We start from the raw sequence: 22643 nt of genomic DNA, 5'->3' as shown, positions 1-22643 counted from the left end.
AGTAACTGGGTCTTCTTCACATATGTTCTAGGTTATTTTCAAACTGTTGTTTTTGGGCTGGATCCCAGGACAAGGGATTCTGTGTTCTCCATTCCCTGTAGTTCTATGGTTTTCCTGGATTAATTCCCACTGGTTTTCAAGGCAAGGCATTTGGGTCATCATCTGTCCTGTGAAGGATCTAAGCATTGGGGTGCCTGATGTAGAGCACAGACCCTTCACTTCTCAGGGAAAATTCCCATATTTTTGAGATCCATCCTGATTACGGATTGCTGTTCCTGTTGTGTTTTTTTTCCCCAACATGCCCTTTTCTCCTTTGTTGTAGAGGCTCTGTTCATTCAGTTTTTAGGTCTTTTTCAGAGGAAATTATTCCATATGTATTGTAAATTTGTTGTGTCCATGAGAAGAGGTAAATTCAGGATTTTCCTACACTGTCTCTTGAACACATCTTTCTCAATAAATTTATTTAAAGATATTTGTTGATTGGCTCCTATGTCCTTCCCAGACTATCTCCAACAAATACTCACAAGGCGCACAGAAAAAAAACTTCAGACTTAGATTATCTAGGTTGACCAGTTCAATTGATCAAACTACCCAATTTTCTTCTCTAACATTCAAAAAGAAAAGCTCTTTTCATACATTATTCAAAGAACTATATACTAACCAGTATGTCAAGTCACATATAAAGTCGTAAGTAAGACACAGACCTTACCTTCATGAGCTTCCTGTCACTTGCAGGAGATTCATGTTACACAATTTATTACAAATGTAATGAGTATTTAAAAATGAGAAGCGCAGGGTTCTAAGGCAATGGAAAAATGGATGTTTTATCTAGTTTGAGGAGGGCGGGAGAATTAGGAAAACCTCTTTGAACAATGACATTCGCCCTCCAGAAGCAAACAAGAAATTTCATCTTCTCTTTTATGAGATCAAGAAAAAGAAAGTTGTTCCTATAAATAAAAACAATAGTAATTTCTAATCTAAACTATGTAAATGATCAAAATTGATTAATTAAGCCTGTTTTCCTTGTTTCCCATACCCCATCCCCAAATTGCACACACCCCAGATTTAAGACTTGCTTTATTTACATCAGCCACCTTTATTGATCAAACTTCTTGGCAAAACTCTCCTTCCCTAAGTGTTGTATAAACATTCACTATGTACCTACATCCTCAAAGCAAATAAAGCATATCAAATATTAATCTTAAAATCAATTCGTTGGAACTAGTTATCTATTTATTGAATATAGTGTGTACTGAGTGCAAATTTTATAATAGTTTATCAGAAATAGAACAGGACTAAACAGTATTTACATAAAACACTTTGAAGTCCACTTACTTAAAGCACAGTAGACTCCCCCACTGCCCCAGCTTACCACTATACCAAAGGCAGAGTTGGCAATGGTTCTCCTTTTAAAACATTGCACCTGTTTATATTAAGAAATACTCTAGCTTTTGTTCTGAGTCTTTATCACATTAAGGAAGTTTCTTTTTGTCTGTAGTTATATCTTTGTTGAATAAGAGAAGCAGTGAGACAGAATAGTTCTAAAAAACATGGACTTTGGTGTCAGGAAACATAGACTGGAATCAATGCTCTGAAAATTCGCAGCTTTGTGATATTGAATCAGTTACTTTAACCTCTCCTGGCTTCAGTGTTCAGCGATTGTGGAAAGGAGAGAGTCTCTCTGCCCTGGGCATGAGATGAACTGTGAGGACTTCAGTTGCTCTTTGACTTGGTCCAGGGAGCCCGGGGTGGGGGGTGGGGGGGTGGTGGTGGCGGGAAATGGCCAATGAGGTATTAACTGTGTGTTAAATGAAAACCTTTCCCAGGGTCTCTGACACTTGTGATGAAACTGTCTTTGCTTTTATGAAATAAATTGACTAAGTCTCTGAAACTTAAGTGAGGGATTACACATGAATGTATTTCAACACCAGCCTCCTATTGATTTCTCAAGTAAAAATCAACTCTCTCCTAACTCTCCATACATACATTTGCATACTAATATTTAAATTTTTGTGATTAATTAATGTGAGTCCAAGCAATTCAGAAACTTTGGAATCCTAGGGAAATAAATATAAAAATAAAATTCTGGCCCAATGTTTTGGTATTTCTTTATAAAGGTAACATAGAGGACATGCTTGAGTGTGGAACGTATTGCTGTTAACTCTGCTTTGCCATGCTGTGCTCTCCCACAGTATATTGACTTTATAGCAACATTATTTCCTAGAAGTCTTTTATACTCTGCATTCCCAGACTTGCTGTCTTTCTTCCTCTTACGTACTTCTGCAAGTATATTATTGGTATGCCATGATTCTTTGTCCCAAGTGAACTTATTCCTAAACTCTTTATCTTGGCTCCATTAGCCACCCTGTCTTGGCATTTGAAATCTCCCACGATAGATGTGGCATTATGGAATAAATTCCTCCTCTACTCCATTCAGCAGGTTATAAAAGGCTTTATGCATATGTGCTTTCAAACTAATACGAAAAGTCAACAAAACTTAAAGTTTGTCATTTTCTAGAAGTTCTACTTACATTCTTATTCTCTAAATTTTTTATTCTCTGTTGGTATGTTTGAATAAAGACTTTAGAGTGAGGACACTAAAATAAAAATGCAATTAATCTCTGAACATACCCAGACAGTGAAATTCCCTTGCTCATGACGTAAAAGCAGTACAGTCCCAATGTCACAAAAGAGAGTGTTCTCATAAAGAGAATTCTTTTAAAAGTAATAAAGAGAATAGATACACCTGCTTACTTCAGTCAGTTACCTGTGATTTCACTTTTGGTTGTGCCATGTTTCAATACTTAAGACAGCATGAAACTACACAGGCTATTTCTAAATTACTGATCCTTCTCAAAATAGAGCTTATCTGACAGAAGCAGTGATATCATTATAACACAACATTTAAAACTCTTTCTTCTCTTGAAATTTTGTGCCAGCTTCCAGACTACAAGGACTCTACCAGTATGAGTGCTTCCTTAAAGGAAGGTGTCCTGAAGGGTTCTAGGTCCATATCTCTATACTGTGACTTTTTCTTTTTTAATGAACATCAATCATTTGTTTCATTTTTTCTTTGTCTTGTTTATTATTATTATTATTATTATTATTATTATTATCATTTGCCCTTTAACTTTGTTTCCAATTCTTCTTTGAGGAAAATAGGCATAAGCATAAATATTTAGCGGGTACCAAAATGGTACTTACTCCTTAAAGTTGAAAAAGTGTGAGTATGCAGATATAGTACTTCAATCTTCATAAACTCCTCTTTATTTAATAATATATGCCTAAATTCTATAATCCATAGTAATTCTGATTGATTAGCGTTTAACCCAAGTGAATCATAATTATATTAACCAATCTTCTGAAATTGTTTCAATAAAACCCTGGATATAAGCTTAGCAGACATTGCCAAATATTTACATTCTGCAGTTATTCATAGTAAGGAATACTGTTCAATCAGTGAAATTTAATTTAATAATGTTTACCTGTGTGTAAGCCTCCGGTGACTAATGCAGACTGCAGTCTGAGAATCTTGAGCAATGCATACCTTATGCCGACTACATTTCATCTTTGAGCATGGATCTTTGGCTGGATCCAAAGCTAAAAAAATGTTCAGAAAATATTAAGATACATTTCAATAAAATGGAGGTATCTCATCTCATCAAACGATTTGATCAAGAAATTTACACAGCAGTTCATCTCTAAATTTTCTTCACATTCCTCCTCTTCTAAGAGATACTTCTATTTTTACCCATATAACTAACTCAGAGTTAATAGATGGCTGCAATTTAATCTTATTCTACTTGGAAGCTAAAATACATGCAACCTTATGACCAAACAATGTACAATCAAAATAGAAACTTTAAGACCAAGATTTCCTATAGTCGTTACTGTCTTCTAAGCAGTAAGGTGCAGAATAAAGTTGGGGCATTTTACTGTAATACTTGTGTCAGTTGAGGATTATAATTTATACTTTTGCTTTCCCTAGATAGATGCAGGTAAGTGGACCTAAGGGAGTAAGCCCAAAAGATTCTAGTGGGCGTTAATGAGTCCTTTGATATGCAAGAGGAGTCTATAGCTGTGCTAGGGGGCTGCTTGAGTGTATCCTGGTAATAATACTGAGATATTGCATTTTCATTTTTAAATTGCTTGTGCCTGATGTCTGAACCCCCATTTCTCTAGACAAAACCCTTATCTTGATGGATGCCGACACAAAGAGTGTGTGATTTGTTGGTGATATTTTAAACAAGAGTCTTATTGAGATTTAATTTGCATACAATTCATTCTATTAATGTTTAAATTCAGTGGCTTTCAGTATATTCACAACTGTGCAACTATTATCACAATCAATTTTAGAGTATTTTTTAAATGGTAATTTATTTATTTTGAGAGAGAGAGTGTGTGCAAGAGCATGACCAGGGGAGGGACAGAGAAAGAGGGAGAGAATTCTAAGCAGACTGCACTGTCAGCCCAGAGGCCAACTGGGGCCTCTATCCCACGAACCTTGATATCATGACCTGAGCTGAATCAAGAGTCAAATGCTCAACCCACTGAGTCACCCAGGCGCCCCAGTTTAGAACACTTTTATCTTCTCAAAGAAAGGATACCCTTTAGTCATCACCCTCCAAGCCCCAACTCCCCCAGCTCCCTCACAACCATGAATAGCAGCACCCACTAATCTAATTTCTGTCTCTACAGATATGCCTATTCTTTCTTTCTGTAAATAGAATTACATATATGTGGTCTTCTGTGACTGGCTTCCTTTGTTTGGAACTATGTTTTCAAGGTCCAACGATATGGTACCATGTATCACTATTTTATTCCTTTAAATTGCTGAATACCACTTCTCTATATACAGATGCCACATTTTATTTACCCATCCAAGAGTTGAGGGGAATTTTGGTTGTTTCTACCTTTTGTTAATTATGAATAATGCTGCTATTGGTAATTATTATTGGTGATGTCTGATGATATTTTTTTGTGATTTTCAAGGGCGGAAAGCCAGTGAGGGAGTTGGCACAAATAAGAAAAAGGTGCTGAGTGTCCTCTTTGGGTACATGTCACAACTGAGAGAAGTAACCCATGCAAGATGAAAGCTGAAAATAAAATTCTAATGCATATAGAAAAGTGGAACCTAAGTGACCTGAAAAATTTTTATTTGGAATATACAAAAGTTTTTGGGAAAGCCCTGAGCTCTTTGCTGAACATGAAATGTGGATTTGAGCCAATCTTTTCAAATCTTAAACCTAAGGTAAACTAGAGCTAACATCTGGTGTATATATCAAATTTAGCTTTATGAATGTGTTAAATCAATAACCTAATGAAAGTGAATACATTTTGATAACCAATAAATAAACCCAATTTCAATAAAATGCAGTTATAAATTATATAGAGAGATGCATTTAGTCAGAGAAAGGCAAATATCATATGATTTCTTTCATATGTGGAATTTAAGAAACAAAAAAAGATGAACGTAGGGGAAGGGAAGGAAAAATAAGAAAAACAGAGAGGGAAGCAAACTATAAGAGACCTTTAAATACATAGAACAAACCGAGGATGCTGGAGGGGTATTGGTGTGGGGATGGGCTAAATGGGTGACGGGCATTAAGGAGGACACTTGTTGGGATGAGCATTGGGTGTTATACATGAGTAATGAATCACTGCATTCTACTCCAAAAAGCAGTATTATATTGTATGTTAACTAAATTGAATTTAAATAAATTAATTAAAAATAAAAACATATTTTCTTTGTTTAAAATTATATACTTCAACTAAACTCTTGAGATTTCAAATACTCAACTCAAATTAAAAATACTAACACATATAGTTGGTAAGATATTCACTAAGAGACATCTTATACCATAATAAAGTGGTCAGTACAATAACTGCATCTATTTGGAACACAAATGTTTAAATTTCCTCCATACTAAAAAAAAAAGTTTTTGACAGGCAATGATTAGATAAATTATAGCTTCTCTTAATTTATGAATAATTTCAAAATTTAAGATAAACAATATTAGCTATTTTATTTTCTTTTTTCAAATGTTTTTTATTCATTTTTAAGAGACAGAGAGCCCGCACCAGCATGAGCAGGGGAGGGGCAGAGAGCGAAAGAGACTCAGAATTTTTTTTTCAATTTTTTTTTGTTTATTTCTTTTTGAGAGAGAGACAGAAAGAGACAGAGGGAGACAGAGCACGAGCAGGGGAGAAGCAGAGAGAGAGGGAGACACTGAACCTGAAGCAGGCTCCAGGCTCTGAGTTGTCAAGCACAGAGCCCGACGCGGGGCTTGAACTCACAAACTATGAGATCATGACCTGAGCTGAAGTCGGTCGCCTAACTGACTGTGCCACCCAGGCGCCCCAGAGGGAGACACAGAATCTTAAACAGGCTCCAGGTTCTGAGCTGTCAGCACAGAGCCCGATGTGGGTCTCAAACCCACAGACCATGAGATCATGACCTGAGCCAACATCGGATGCTCAACTGACTGAAGTCACCCAGGCGCCCCTATTTTATTTTCTATGAAATGTTTAATACACTTTGTTCACCATGCAAATGAAAATTGCTAGAACATTCTAATTATACTGTAGCAGTTTAAACCATCACAAATTAGAAAACTGTTTCATTGAACTACTGTACCTTAAAACTGCATGATTTCTTGTTAGACAACATAAAGGAAAAACATACAGTAACTTAGAAGGTATTAAAATGTATTGTTATTTCTAATCGTTAGTCTATTTTGAGTTTAATTGTTAATATCACTTTTAAATGTTGATTAAAATTAAATAATGCTGCCTAAAACAAAAAACAAAACAATGTCTTTGTACCTACCACTGCATCTTATATTCGCATGTCATACACTCATTGTGAATATATTTAACCTATGACATATTGTTCTGAAAGGGGAGTGTTTTTGTTTTGAAATACAACACTATGGTACATATGAAACTATCATGACTAATCTAACCTAGTTACACTCCAAATGCAGACCATTGATAGTTATTTTTAGTTATTCTTTCTAGTTTTCTTTACCTTCTACAGCATGCATTAGATAATTTTCTAAAATTCCATTACACCTCTTACATTATATCTGCCTAATTAAAGACATCAGAACTCAAAAATCTGTGTATAATAAGAAGGAAATTACTGGAACAAATACAGCACATGAAAATAAATTTAATGAAAATTTTACATAAAATTCTGCATAAAGGATCAAATAAAAGAGTAGTAGTAGTGGGGTGCCTCATGGGCTCAATAGGTTGAGCGTCCGGCTTTGGCTCAGGACATGATCTCACAGTTCGTGGGTTCAGGCCCCGAGTCAGGCTCTGTGCTGCCAGCTCTGAGCTTGGAGTCTGCTTCAGATTTTGTGTCTCTTCCACTTGCAGTCTGTCTCTCTGTCTCACTCTCAAAAACAAATAAAAATTAAAAAACATTTTAAGTGTAGTAGTGTCAGGAGATGGAAAATATGATAGAAGGTGAACAAAAGAATCAAATACATAGAATCTGCACTAAGGAAAAGATCTCTGTGCATGTGATTTTAACCATGTGTATTTTTGAGTAGAACTTACATTGTTGGCAGCTTAAAAATTATAAAATATCACACACTGTAAATACAGATGCTTGAGATTTTATTCTTGAAATCACAACAATAACATAGCCATCTTCCCCTAGACTGAAGCCCATGGATTAGACTTAATCCTGTATTTTAAAATAGCCTGGCATAAATTCACCACCTCCCTCTGTTGCTATCCTCTTCTTTCCATCTCATTCCAATTAGCGTTTCCTGTTCTATTCCACATTACTGTATTTAACTTTTTCTCAGGCATCCAGTAAAACAACCCAAGCATCCAGTAAAAAAGATTTCAGTCAGTGCACTTGAATTCATTTGGGTATATTCTTTCTGTCTTAATCTTTCATAATCTTTCTTATGGATGTGAACTAACCTGAGGATCTAACGAATACTGTTTTTGTATTGTTTTGTTTCCAAACAAAGCAGTCTGCATACTAAACAACGGCCTTATACTTTCATCTATGATGTAGTTGCATTTCATTTGTGATATAGGATTTCCCTCACTCTTCCTCCAGAATATTCGGTTTTTAGTCCAGATTCCCCCACTGATTTCTAGACCAGAGTAAGCTAGGGCATATCCAGCCTGACCCAGCTGCTAATGTGGGAGGAAGTGCCTGCACCAGCAAGGATTGGTGTGAGCAGAAAACAAATGTAAGTGTAGACAGGTATGTCAATGAAGAAAGATCTAATTCTTGAAAAGAAGTCCTTATGTAAGGGGAACTGAAAAGTAAGGACACACAATGCAGATGGCAGGTCAAGAAAACAAACGGGGACAGTGACTGAAAGGTGCTGAATTCTCAATTCAGCAGAGAAATCATTAGTATTCATATTCTGTGCAAGTGGTATTGAAAGGAAAGGCAAAAAGTGGTGTCATTAAGGTGCAAAACTAGGTTTTATTGTTACTGTCAAGAACTGAAATAAACTTTAACAGAGAAGATCGGAACTCTTAACCTGTACAAACTGACTTCTAGAATTTAGCAGTGTTTATCCACAAAAAGCCTAGATTTTTAAATTAAGTCCTAATTATTCTAGGCTAAAGCCCTCTTAAATAATTCTGCATTTTATTTTTAGTGGGGTTAATAATGAACCAGTCACCTTAGCTAAGTCAATTTCAGAAAAAATATTTCTTAGAAACTTGACAAATACAGTAAAAACTTAACTTTCCCAATACTGGTTCAGATTTTTCAAACTACTAACTTCTATATAGTCTGATAGGTTCATCTAAAAATTAAAGATTTCTGGACTAGATGATCTCCAAATTCACATTCTTTTTTCAAAGAGTGTTAGTACATTTCAGCATGCACTTTTCACACCATAAATCCTATGTAGAATGGATCCTCCTTTCAACACATTCAGCATTCTTATTAGAAAGGAGATATATAGGAAAAGCAATTAGAATGCATCAAGTGGAAATTATATACATATATGTGTGTATGTATATATAGTTAGCTATGTGAAAATGTACACACATACCGGCGAAGGAATGGGGGATAATTAGAATGAATGAAAACTTAGGTAGGTTTTGAAATATGTACAATGAACAAAATGAAAGAAAACCCCAGTATAAGAAGCCAGTATAAATGCATGAAAGTATAAAAGGATGCCCTATTCCTGGAATGACAGATAGTTCAGGAGGGATGAAATACAAAATGTACATACTGCCTTCAAGTATTGTGGAAAACCAAAATAAAACAAAACAACACTAGAGAGGCGGATGAAAGCTTCTTACCTTTTGGAGTTCTGCCTTTTAGGTAATGCCATGTCACTGAATGATTTTAATTTGTAGAGTGACATACTTAGGTTTGTATGGTAAAGAGATCACTCACAAAAATTTGGTTACGCTTTGAATAATTTTTGATCAAGACAAGAAAACTAACAAATATCCAGGAGACAAAGGATAAGAATCCACTGTAAAGGAAGATGGGCATGGGGACAATGCTGACTACAGAGCAAAAATAAAAGATGGTTTTGGGAGGGTCAAGCATGGTCTGTTGGAATAGGTATGCTGAGGCAATGGGATCTGAATCAGCTGAATAAATGTCTAGCACCTGACCTCCACCATTTGTGGCCTTTTTCTGTAATGAATACTGCTGCAACTGATTTCCTTTTGATTAGTATTTGCCCAGCTAACTTTTGTCTGAACTCCTTTATTTTTAATTCTTAATTTTTATATTTTAACAATGCTCTCAAGAACTCTTGGGCAGATTTATAAGCACAGTCTAAGGGGACCTATCTCTTCTTTTGTTTCAACTGTGACTTTTTTTTTTATTTAAAAAAAACTTTTAATGTTTATTTTTTTTTTTTTTGAGACAAAGAGAGAGCATGAACAGTGGAGGGTCAGAGAGAGAGGGAGACACAGAATCTGAAACAGGCTCCAGGCTCCGAGCTGTCAGCACAGAGCCCGGCGTTCTGAACTCACGGACTGTGAGATCGGGGCTTGAACTCACGGACTGTGAGATCATGACCTGAGCCGAAGTTGGATGCTCAACTGACTGAGCCACCCAGGCGCCCCTCAACTGTGACTTTTTTTAAATGTAATTGCACTCTTCTTTATTGCTTTCTTTTGTGTTTTCTATTCTGCAACATTTTGTTTCTTTTTTTCCTTATCTTTCTTTCTTCTTTCCTTCCTCATAGTGTATTAATTATATTTTATTTAGTACCTCCTTCCTTCTGCTAGTTTGGAAGTTATACAATCTCTTTTAGTGATTTCCTTTGGATTTACATACACATCGAGCATCACTGGATGAGAATAACCATACAATAAGTAGATTACCCTTCTTCTGAAGAGTTCCACGTTAACACCAAATCTTTGACCTTCAACTTCCACACCAATTTCCATGAGTTCCTCTGCACTTTACCATAGAACCACTGCAAAATAGTATTTTTTAAATATTTTTTTTTAATTTATTTATTTATTTTGAGAGAGAGAGCATAATTGGTGGCAGGGCGGGGGTGGGGGGAAGAGAATCCCAAGCAGGCTCTGCACTGTCAGAGTAGAACCTGATGTGGGGCTCGATCTCATGAATTGTGAGATCATGACCTGAGCCAAAATCAAGAGTTGACCACTAGACCAACTGAACCAACCAGGCACCCCAAAAGAGTCTGTATTTCTATTATTATTTTTACTGACATAGCTAATTTAAACTTATCAAGTCTACCAATTTATTTGCCCATAATTGTTTCTTGCAGTTCACACTGCCTTTTGGGTCCTCTCATATAATTTTATTTGTTGAAGCATATCATTTTATGGTTTTTTCAACATGTGCAATTTGTGCCATACATTTTATATATTTCTCTGAATGTATCTTTATTTTCCAATCAATTTTAAAGGATAATTTATCTGTGTCTGGCATTCTTATTTGATAATTACTTTTTTCTAGCCACAATAAAAATATCATTTCATGTTATTTTGCCATCAGTTGCGACTAATTAATAAGTCTGTTTTTAGCCTGTGGTCCTCTGTAAGCAGTCAGCTTTACCCCTCAGATATTATAATATTTTCTTATCATCAAAACTTTGTGCTGTGAAATGCCTATCTCCATCTATTATAGCAAACACATCAGCAAATATATCCTTCTCTTTGAATTTCAACTGGTAACAGAAGTACATTTAGGTAATGAAAGAACGCTTCAGCCACTAGGAAAAAAATCAAGAAAACAAAAACTTAAGTTAAACATTCATCATGATTTAAGAGCAGGTGAATTGTGCCATCGAGAGCTGGATTTAAATTTTGGAAAACTGTTGGAAAAATTGCAACATCACTACATAGTGAAAGGCATAAAATTAAAGTAAGATGCATACCCATCAGCGTTCACTTGGTGAAATGTCTCTTTGAGCTTAATTGTGTGTTTTCACATAAAATGAAGTGACCAGTAACTCAAACATGTTTTAAAAACCTTCACGGTTCAACAATGAAGCACTGCATATATTTTTGTTGTTTTAACAACAGTTCGTTTCACTAAAACTCTATGCTGTAAAACTATAAGAAGAAGTGGTTTTCTAGGGAATTTTTTTTAACTTGCCAGATGTTAGAATGAAAAGCAGTGCAAGTGAGCAGCATGGAAAATAGAGCTAATGCCTGATAGTTAATTAGACTTTTGACAGCCAATTTTGTGGCGCTAAATGTGATTAAATGTGGCTGCAAGTCTTTGGAGTGACTTTTCTTAGTTTTAAACCTTAATATTACTTTAGTTATATAACGTCCTTCCACTGTAACTCTGGTCTCCCCATTTCAAACATTACATGTGGAGATCTACACAATCAGCAGATTTGAATGCAACTGCTGCATTAATTTCTTTTGCAGTAAATATATATCAAAATATCACAATATTTATTCCAATAATATCCCATCTTATATAATTGTATGAAATCCAACTACTACATTGATAACTCAAAGATAATAAAAACTCTAGATGCTATTATAAGGCAGAATTTTGTGCAACATCCAGTCTAGTATTAAAGTACTAATGACAATTTAAAAATGTCATGATCTTTTATTCTTTGTCGTTCTTTTACTTTGTCAAGATATCATATCTTCCACACTCCTTAAAGTGATAAATGTTAATAGTGTTCCTTTTATAAAAGAGATGAATTTCAGAATACTTGACTATATGTAAAAACCTATTATTTTTACAGGTTTTCATTCTCAAATATTATTTGGTACATAAAAATGATGACACTGAATCCTCATCATAAAGCTTTATACTTAGGACTTTCATTCTAATATTTGAGGTAAATATATCTATGATTCAGTTAATACTTACTAAGAGGGCGCCTAAAATAAAATCATAAAAAAGTCCCTACTAATAGGGCAATAATGTCTTAGCTTACTGAAATAATGTTTACCTGTAGTTCCTTGATGATTCTATATCTTAGTGTTTTCATCTAGAAATGAAAGAGATTGGTCTAATTCTAAAATGCAAATTAACATATTCTATAATTGCATACCTTAACTTACCTGGGAGCTTTTATATAAAAAAGAAGAAATATTTTTAAATATTAACACTGAGTTGAGGGCACTTGGATGGTTCAGTTGGTTAAGCATAAGACTCTTGATTTCAGCTCAGGTCATGATCTCATGGTTTGTGAGATAGAGCCCCACATCAGTTTGGATGTGGGATTCTCTCTCTCCCCCCTCTTTCTCATGCTCATTCTCTCCCTCTCCCTCTCCCTCTCCCTCTCCCTCTCCCTCTCCCTCTCTCTCTCCTTCTCTCTCTCTCTCTCAAAATAAATATATAAACTTTAAAAAATATATTACCACTGTGTTGAAAACTGTTTATGCAACTCTGCATAAATATTTCCAGACATATAGAAAACAGCATATTTGGCCTTATCATTTGTACTTTTGTTGCTAGTTATTAAGGTCTTATAAAATCTCTTATAATTTGCTATACAGCTCTTCTAACCATCCTACAGGAGGATATATGGCCCACTTTAAGTGACACTCTGCTTTTCTCAGTCCTCAATTAGGACACAGAATTATCTCAGTCCAATAAAAGCCACTGACTCTAAACTCACCATTTTCCTAAATGAAGATTACTCTTCTATTTTTCCTATTTAAAAGTAAAAATACAATCTACATGAACTCTTTTTTTAAGAGAGTTTCTCTATTTTTGAGAGAGAGAGCACATGCGCACGCATGCCTGCACATGAGTGGGGGGGGGGGGGGCGGGCAGAGAGAGGGAGACACAGAATCCATGAACTCTTTTTGAAGAACAATGAGGCTAGGGGCTCCTGGGTGGCTCAGTCAGTTAAGCATCTGACTTCAGTTCAGGTCCTGATCTCACTGCTCCTGAGTTTAAGCCCCACATCAGGCTCTGTGCTGACAGCTTAGAGCCTAGAGCCAGTTTCAGATTATGTCTCCATCCCTCTACCCTTCCCGTGCCCTGCTTGTGAGCTCTCTCTCACTCTCTCTCTCTCAAATATAAAATATAAATACATACATACCTACATACATACCTACATACATAGAACTAAAACAAGACTTCTAAGCACAGATAGGTTTCCTCGGAAAGTTATGTCAAACATTGCTACCATTAGATAGTTTACACACTTATATGCACAGAGAGGTGTATATGTATAAACAAGGAATGATTTTATGACCATCTAACCTTGGGTATGAATTGGGTGTGAATCAGGAGATATTCTCCTGATATCATCTATTCAATTTGCTACAAAATTAAAGGCACAGTAAGTGAGCACACCTCACTGCTAGAAGAAATGTTAAAGTTAAAAAACTGAACATAGAAGTGTTGGCCAGAATTAGATCAACCAACCCTAACACACAGCTGGTGGGCAGTATAGAATGGTACAGGTTACTGTTAGTAGTCCAGGTACAATTAGGAGACAAAAGACTTAGTACCTCAAATAGGGAAAGTTTAAAATAAGGAATTGCTGAGGCTCCTGTGTGGCTTAGTTGGTTGAGCATCCAACTTTTGATTTTGTCTCTGGTCATCATCTCATGGTTGTGGGATCGAGCCCACATCAGCTCTGTGCTGAGCGTGGAGCCTACTTAAGATTCTCTCATTCTCTCTCTCTCTCTCTCTCTCCCCTGCGCCCACCCCCCTCCTCTTTCTCTCTCTCTCTCTCTCTCTCTCTCTCTCAAATAAAAATAAGAATAAATAAAATAAGGAATTATTATTTATAATAAAAGAATAACTGTCAAAAAAAGGAGTAAAAAAGTCTCTCAAGAATACTCTAGTAATAATATGAAGTATCGATGGAAGAGCCAAACTAGAAAGGTGTGCCTCCTCCCCAGGTTTGGGATTCAGTTCTCATTGGAGAAGGTTGAAGTACACCGGATGGCTCAGAAGTCTATTTACTTAGCAGGGCCAGAGCTGGTTGGTCCATAGTCACTGGCAAAGTGGGCAACACCATACCTCTTCCCCCCCACCCATCTGATACAGGTGCACAGAGGCTGAAAGGAAGGGAATCACAGCTGGGAATGAGCAGGAAACACTCAACCAGTATGCAAGTGGGCTGAAGCCAGCAGGAGTGCATGGAGGGAGTTGAGGCATTGGGAGCCCATTTCCAAGTGCAAGACCTGGAGTACACAGTTCCCACCAAAACAAGGTATGCAAACCTGCTGTGGGACTATACATATTCTACATGCAGGTGTGGTAGAGCACCCCTGCATGTCTCTCCTTCACGCACCACTGCAGTAGAAGGACAAACAGAAGTATTCCAGAGCCAGAAAGAGAAGTCTTTCACTCTGCAATGCCCTTGCAGTTGCCTACATTGACGACGCTTAATTTTCTGTTTGTTACAAGACATGCTTACAAGGATCCTGTTCTATCACTGCAGAACAGGCAACGAAAAGGGAATTGAGAGATGAGAGTCAGTAAATTGATACCTCTCACAATCCCTTTGGAAAATATTTCGGCAGTTTGTTATATAATTAAACAATACTACGTCTTTGAATTTATCCAAGAAAATATTTGAATGTTCACGAAAAGACTACTACAAAACAGTCATGGAATGTTTATTTATAAGAACTAACCCAAATATGCATCAACAGATGACTGTTGTCATACAAAGACAATGCTACAGCAAGAAAACAAACAAAACAAAACAAACCCCTGAAAAATGCAATACTGTTAGATCAATCTCAAAACCACTATAGGAAAAAAATGGCATAAAGGAAAGTATACATGCAATGTACTTCCATGTGTATCAAGCTATATACAGAACAAGCTAAAGTAAATTGAAGTGAAAGAAATCAGAACAGTGATTGCCTGGATTGGGGGTAGGCAACCAGGGGGATTGGGCAGAGGATGCAATTCGGGGAATGTCTGGAGTGATGGAAATGTTCTTTATCTTAAAGGAGGTAGTGTTGATTCAATTATCTGCATTCACCAAAATGCATCAAACTGTACATTTTCAACTACTGCATCTTATTGCATGTAAACTATCCATTAATTTAAAAAAATTCCAGGGGCGCCTGGGTGGCGCAGTCGGTTAAGCGTCCGACTTCAGCCGGGTCACGATCTCGCGGTCCGTGAGTTCGAGCCCCGCGTCAGGCTCTGGGATGATGGCTCAGAGCCTGGAGCCTGTTTCCGATTCTGTGTCTCCCTCTCTCTCTGCCCCTCCCCCGTTCATGCTCTGTCTCTCTCTGTCCCAAAAATAAATAAACCTTGAAAAAAATTAAAAAAAAATTCCTGTTTTTTTTTGTTTGTTTGTTTTCTCCTGAGGCATCTTTTGAAGTCTCCATCCTCCATGAGAATATTTAAGGTCTTTCTCAATCAATCATCTCAGGGCAGCAGAGCATACAATCAAAAATCAAAGGTGCAAATTTCACCTCTGAAAAATCAATTCTGCACCAAGGGGTATGTTCTTTTGTAATAAATGCTGCACAATGCAGATAGGTTAATTAATGAAAAGCAAGTCATAATAGGAAAGAGAATGCAGAACAGGATCTCATTTACTCAAATCTGCATTCAAATCCGACTGGCAAGGTCTACATAAGACTTTAGACTTAACTGCCAGAATTTAACTGTCCTAAAAACAGAAAGAGCTTTTAAGAATGCCCAAAAGTTTTAAAAAGACTAATATTTTGTAAAACCAACGATAATACTGGCTGAAGCAACAAGTTGATAGAATTTCTAACTAAGAACACTTCCAAATATACATAGTAATCTTCAGAACATTTTATGAATTAAATGTTTTGGAACAAAACTAATTAGACTAACCAATTTTTTCAAATATTCCTTCTTTCAGCAGATCGGTCCTGCTTGCACAGAGCTGTAGTTACAACAATGGCAGACATTCTTAGTAAAGCAATGGTGGTAATTATCCTGGCAGGTAAGTAAACCTTATGGGTCTTCCGTAGCCTTCAGTTTGTCACGTCTAATTAATATCATGGCTCACAAAAAAACCAAATAATCCTTTGCAAAGTACTGATCTGACTACTGTTAAATGAAGCTTTCACTGCCTGCCACCTACTTAGGTGGGATTAGATTAAAGCCTCTGGTTTGCTCAAATGACTAAATCAAATGAGGGTGTATTTTCCGATAGGGCCCTTTCAGTCAGCTTGTTTCGTGAAACAGTTTAATCTGTACTTTACTCTGGTGCAAATGGAAACCTCTAATTGCTATTTACTAAAGGACTGCATCTTTAGCATTGATGTATCAAATTAATGGTTTACCACATCTGGAAATTTAATATCACAAACTGTCAAATTTATAAACCTAAATACGCTGGACATTTTTGTTGCCTAAAGTATTTGTCTAAATATCCAAAATATTCAAAAATACTTTTAGTCATATTCTTGGGGTTGTAAATTGACAATGCAATAGGATCCCATAGGGCCTGCCTCAAATCATTAGAGCAGAATCCAATTCTAGCAACTGACATAACAAAGCCCTATAGAATTACAAGATGTGGTTCCTTATCAAACATGATGGGACCAGTGTATGCAAATGGCTGTGATGTTAACTTTATAAGTATTTTTATGTTAAATATTAAAAGTATATTTTTTCTTTCTAGGCTATTACAAAGAACATGATTATAAAAATACCATGTGCAACAGTGATGACAAAACTGAAACATGGTAAATTCTGAAGGACTCCATGACTGATCAGTGGGGAAACAAGTCAAAGTAAAAAGGAACCAGTGTTGTTGTATGTTATTATTCAACTTTGAAATGTGCATGATGGGTAATATAATTTGAAAAGCGTCAATATTGCCTTTTTGGATACAAAACCTTCACTCTATTGTATATTATTAATCCTATGAAGAAACTGATATATGTCACTGTGAGATGTAAGAAGAAGAACCTAGAAAATACTCGGTCTGAACTTGCAAATTTAAGTATATTGTGAGAAAATGGTTTGGGAAAAGTATTTTCCAGATTCTAATTATACCATTGCTGTCCCTACTTAAGCATATTAACTAACAATGAGTCTGAAAGACTAGAATGATAAGATTATTGTGTGGTATGGAATGGATCTCTTTTAGACTAACCAAGTACTAGAGAAAAGTTCTAAAACAAGGGAGGAATGAAAGGAGAGCTTTCTCATTTGTTCTGGACTAAATGTGTATGTCCCCCTAAAATTCATTTGTTGAAATGCTCACCTGCAAAATGATGGTACAGTAGTCCCCCCTTAGGCACGGTTACCCTTTCTGCAGTTTCTACTTGTGGTCAACCACCATCTGGAAGCAGTGATCCTACTCCACACATCGGAAGGTGGATAGTGGCCTAAAGCTACATTACAATGTCAGGCCAATCACCACACTTCATCTTACCATTTTATCATCTCACATCATCACAAGGTGATGAAAGTAGAATAAGATGTGGAGAAAGGGAAAGGACCATATCCACATAACTTTCATTACAGTGTATAGTTAGTTATTCTGTTTTACTAGTAGTTATTGTTGCTCGTCTCTTTGTGTGCCTAATTTATAAATCAAACCTTCTCATAGGTACGTAGGTATAGGAAACAAAAAACATAGTATGTAAAAGTTTCCGTACTATCCATGGTTTCAGGCATTCACTGTTGGTCTCAGAACATATCCCCCAAGGATAAGGAAGGACCACTGTATTAAGTGGTGAGGCCTTAGGAAGTAATTAGATCATGATGGTGGAATACTCATAAGTGGGATTAGTGCCTCATAAAAGAGACCTTAGGAGCTCTATGTTTCCTTCTCACGTAAGAATGCAATGAGGGTAAAATGAGAAGATGATAGTTTGCAACCTGGAAGAAGGTTTCCCCAGAAGCCCACCATGCTGGCACCTGATCTTAAACTTCTGGCCTCCAAAACGTCTATTGTTTATAAGCTGCCCAGCCTATGGTACTTTGTTATAGCAGCCCACACCAATTAAGAGACCATTTTTCTTTCTGGGATTGAATGAGAGGAAAAAGGAAGAGAACCAATGACAGATAGCAAAAAAAAAAAAAATTAAATCTCAATCTCTATTTCCCTTTTCTTAGGCTTCCTTCAAGCCAACTTTTGGACAATGTTCAGATGAGTGAGAGTAAAACAGAGGGCATCATTTGACAATCCTTGCTCCATCTTTCGAACATGAACACCACCTCAAAGACTGTCCTTGAACATTCTGGGGCACTGGCACATCTTAGTAACTCTGTTGGGAGAATCACTCAATCAAAGGGTCACCGTGGACTTTTAAGGCTACCTTCAGTCCTTATGCAGCATGATCACCAACTTGAGGGCTGCTAGGGCTTGCCATGGTGATCCTGGCACAAAAGTTATAGAGTGGGGCCAGTGAAATGGATGTAGGCTAAGAGAGATAGGAGTCTACCCCCAACAGGACTAAGATGAGGTCAAATCTATCTTTCACTGTGCCCTTCTCAATGTATGTCCAAGTACACATTATTTTGGAAAGAAAAAAAAGGAAGTGAAGAGGCAGCTGAGAAACTTAATAACCAAATTATTATACCAACTTAATAGCCGACTTAATAACCAAAAGGAATTAAATTGAATTATTTTAACCAATTATTATCTAATTATTGAATTAGGTTGTACTTTGTCATTTTTTTCTAATTAAGGGACATATTGAGGTACTTTTCTCATTTGGAATATGGCAGATATAGACTAAAGAGATTATATATATTTTTTACTCATTTGAGTTTCAGCTTTTCATGTTGACATATAGTTATATATTGAACAACCTGGATTAAAGGGTACAAGAAGTAACCAGATTCTTTATCTAATTCTCAGAAAGTGTTATATTAGCTCCTTGCACCTAATAATTTACTCTTTTCAAATAAGAACTCAAGCAGTATTTTAATAGCTTTTTACATAGTGGAATGTCCAGCACACTTTAATCATCATACAATTTAGAATGTCTCCATAGCTGAATCATTCTCCAGCCATGATTGTACTTCAGTTTTGGAATTTAGATGGCACGAGATTTTATATATATATATATATATATATATATATATATATAACCCTTAAAACTCTACTAATACATGAATTCAGTAAAGTTGCAGGATGCAAAATCAATATGCAGAAATCTGCTGCATTTCTCTACACTAATAGCAAACTTGAAAAAAAAGAAATTAAGAAAACAACATCATTTATAGTCACATCAAAAAAGAATAAAACACCTAGAAATATATTTAACCAAGGAGGTAAAAGACGTACATTCAAAAAAAAAAAAAATAAAACACTGATGAAAAAAATTGAATACACAAATACATGGAAGATACTCCATGCTCATGAACCAGAAGAGAAAAATTAATATTGTTAAAATTTCCATACTAATATTCAAGTCAATCTATATATTCAATGTACTCCCTGTCAAAATTCCAATGGCATTTCACATAAATAAAACAAACAATCCTAAAATTTGCATGGAACCAGAAAAAAATCCCAAATAGTCAAAGCAATATTAAGAAAGAACAAAGCCAGAGGTATCATGCTCCCTGATTTCAAACTATACTACAAATCCATTAATCAAAATAATATGGTTTTAGCATAGAAACATACACATAAGGGTGCCTGGCTGGCTCAGTCTGTGGAGCACGTGTCTCTTGATCTTGAGATTCTAAGTTTGAGTCCCACTTTGGGTGTAAAAATGACTTAAAAAATAAAATCTTGGGGCGCCTGGGTGGCTCAGTCAGTTAAGCATCCGACTTTGGCTCAGGTAATGATCTCACGGTCTGTGAGTTCGAACCCCTCATCCGGCTCTGTGATGACAGTTCAGAGTCTCTCTCTGCCCCTCCCCCACTTGTGCTCTGTCTCTCTCTCTGTCTCTCAAAAATAAGTAAATGTAAAAAAAAAAAATTAAACAAGCCAAAAACAAACAAACAAACAAACAAACAAACAAAACAGACACATAGATCATCAATGGAACAGAATATAAAGCTCAGGAAAAAATGCACATATATATGGTGAATTAACTTGTAACAAAAAAAGCCAAGAATATCCGATGGGGAAAGGACAGTATCTCCAATAAATGGTGTGCAGAAAGCTGGAGAGCCACATGCAAAAGAATGAAACTGGACTACTATCTTATCATATGAAAATTAATTCAAAATGGATTAAAAACTTGAATATAAGACCTGCAACCATAAAACTCCTAGAAGAAAATATTGGTAGTAACCTCCTTGATATTGGTCCTGGTGATGATTTTTTTGGATCTGATGCCAACAGCAAAAATTAAGAAGTGGTACTGCATCAAACTAAAAAGTTTCTGCATAACAAAATAAACCACCAACAAAATAAAAAAGCAATCTGCTGAATGTGAAACAATATTTGCAAATTATATATCTGATAAGGGGTAATATCCAAAATATATAAAGAATTCATAGGAGTCAATAACAAAACCAAACAATCCAATCTAAAAATGAACAGAGACTACGAATAGACATTTTTCCAAAGAAGATATACTGATGGCCAACAGGTACAAGAAAAGATGCTCAACATCACTCTCTACTCATTAGGGAAATCAAATCAAAATCACAATGAGGTATCATACCACATCTTTTAGAATGGCCATTATCAAAAAGATAAGAAAAGGTGCTAGCAAGGATGTGGAGAAAAGGGACCTCTTGCACAATGTTGGTAGGAATGTAATTGGTGCAGTCACTTTGGAAAATAGTGTGGAAGTTCCTTAAAAAATTAAAAATAGAACTACGATACATTCTAACAATTCTATTCCTGGGTATTAAAAGAAAACAAAGGTACTAACTCAAAAAGATATATGCACCCCCATGTTCATTCCAGACTTATTCACAATAGTCAAGATACAGAAACAACCTTAAGTCTCCACTGTTGGATGAATGGATAAAGAAAATGTGAGATTAGATAGATAGATAGATGGATAGATAGATGATAGATAGATAGATAGATACATAGATAGATACATAGATAGATAGATGATAGATAGATAGCTATAAATATAAGGATAGATAGATATGCAATGGAATACTCTTCATAAAAAAGAATGAAATCTTACCATTTGCAACAACGTGGATGAAACTTGAGGGCATTATGCTAAATAAAATAAAATCAGATAGATAAAGACAAATATGGTATGATCTCATTCATATGTGGAATTTTAAAAACCAAAAAACCAACCAACCAACAAACAAAAGCTTAGAGATACAGAGAACAGATTTATGGTTGCCAGAAGCTGGGATGAGGGTGGAGTACAGGGAAATGGGTAAAAGGGGTCAAGGTACAAAATTCCAGTAATAAAATAAATAAGTCACAGAGATGTAATGTACAGCATGGTGACTAGAGGTAACAATACAGTATTGCAAATTTTAAAGTTGCTAAGAAAGTAAATCTTAAAAGTTTCATCACAAGAAAAAAATATGTAACTATACATGCCGACGGATGTTAACTAGACTTCTTGTGACTTTAAAATATATACAAATATTGACTCATGTACACCTAAAGCTAATGTAATGGTGTATGTCAGTTGTATCTCAATAAAAAGAGTATATTGTAGGTAACTGTTATGTCTGAAGAGGGTACACTTAACTCTCATTTACATTTATACTCAAATTGTAACTACTTACTACACAACCACATACAGATACTACACATACTGCACAACTACATACAGACTTGGCTAGTTATTATTGGGTGTCCCTGAATTTAAATCTCAGCAACAAATCCACTTAAATTCTTCTGACCAGGCGTCCTCTTCAAACTGTCAGGTTTCTGATGCCCCCGCCCACAATGCCCTGTGTTAGAGTGCACTGAATGCCAAGGGGAAGTCTCTCAGTCCCACTAAGACTACCATGAGTATGAACGCCAATGTGTCAGTAGGTTTTGTACCAATGTAGGACAATAGATCACTTCCCAATTTTGTCACCTGAGTTCCGAAGTAGCACTCCGATGCAAAGGATTCTCCAGAGAAACATAACCAATAGGAGATATGTGTACATATATAAAGAGATTTATTATAAGGATGTTGTTCAGACAACTATGAACGTTAAAAAAAACAAAACTCAGGCAGTGTTTTCAGTTGTTTTTTGTTTGTTTGTTTTTTATAATGAAATGTCTAATAGTTTAACTACAATTAGAATGTCGCCATATCCCATTCATTCTCCAGCTGGGGTCCTATTCGGTTTTGAAATTCTGGAGTGGGATAAGGAAAGT

At 35.9% G+C, this 22643-nt stretch overlaps 1 protein-coding gene across 3 annotated transcripts in view; it reads right to left on the bottom strand.

Moving 5' to 3' along the window:
• Positions 1-22643, bottom strand: part of SPOCK3 (SPARC (osteonectin), cwcv and kazal like domains proteoglycan 3) — a 491467-nt gene that overhangs the window by 265698 nt on the left and 203126 nt on the right. For all 3 annotated transcript variants that reach the window (XM_047857662.1, XM_047857660.1, XM_047857661.1), the window contains one exon: positions 3486-3600. In XM_047857662.1, the coding sequence (XP_047713618.1) occupies positions 3486-3600 (115 nt within the window). The remainder of the gene's footprint in view (positions 1-3485; positions 3601-22643) is intronic.

Source organism: Prionailurus viverrinus, chromosome B1, assembly GCF_022837055.1.
Source record: "Prionailurus viverrinus isolate Anna chromosome B1, UM_Priviv_1.0, whole genome shotgun sequence".
Taxonomy (NCBI): domain Eukaryota; kingdom Metazoa; phylum Chordata; class Mammalia; order Carnivora; family Felidae; genus Prionailurus; species Prionailurus viverrinus.
The sequence above is the reverse complement of the archived record's forward strand: the minus strand, read 5'-3'. Positions and strand labels throughout refer to the sequence as shown.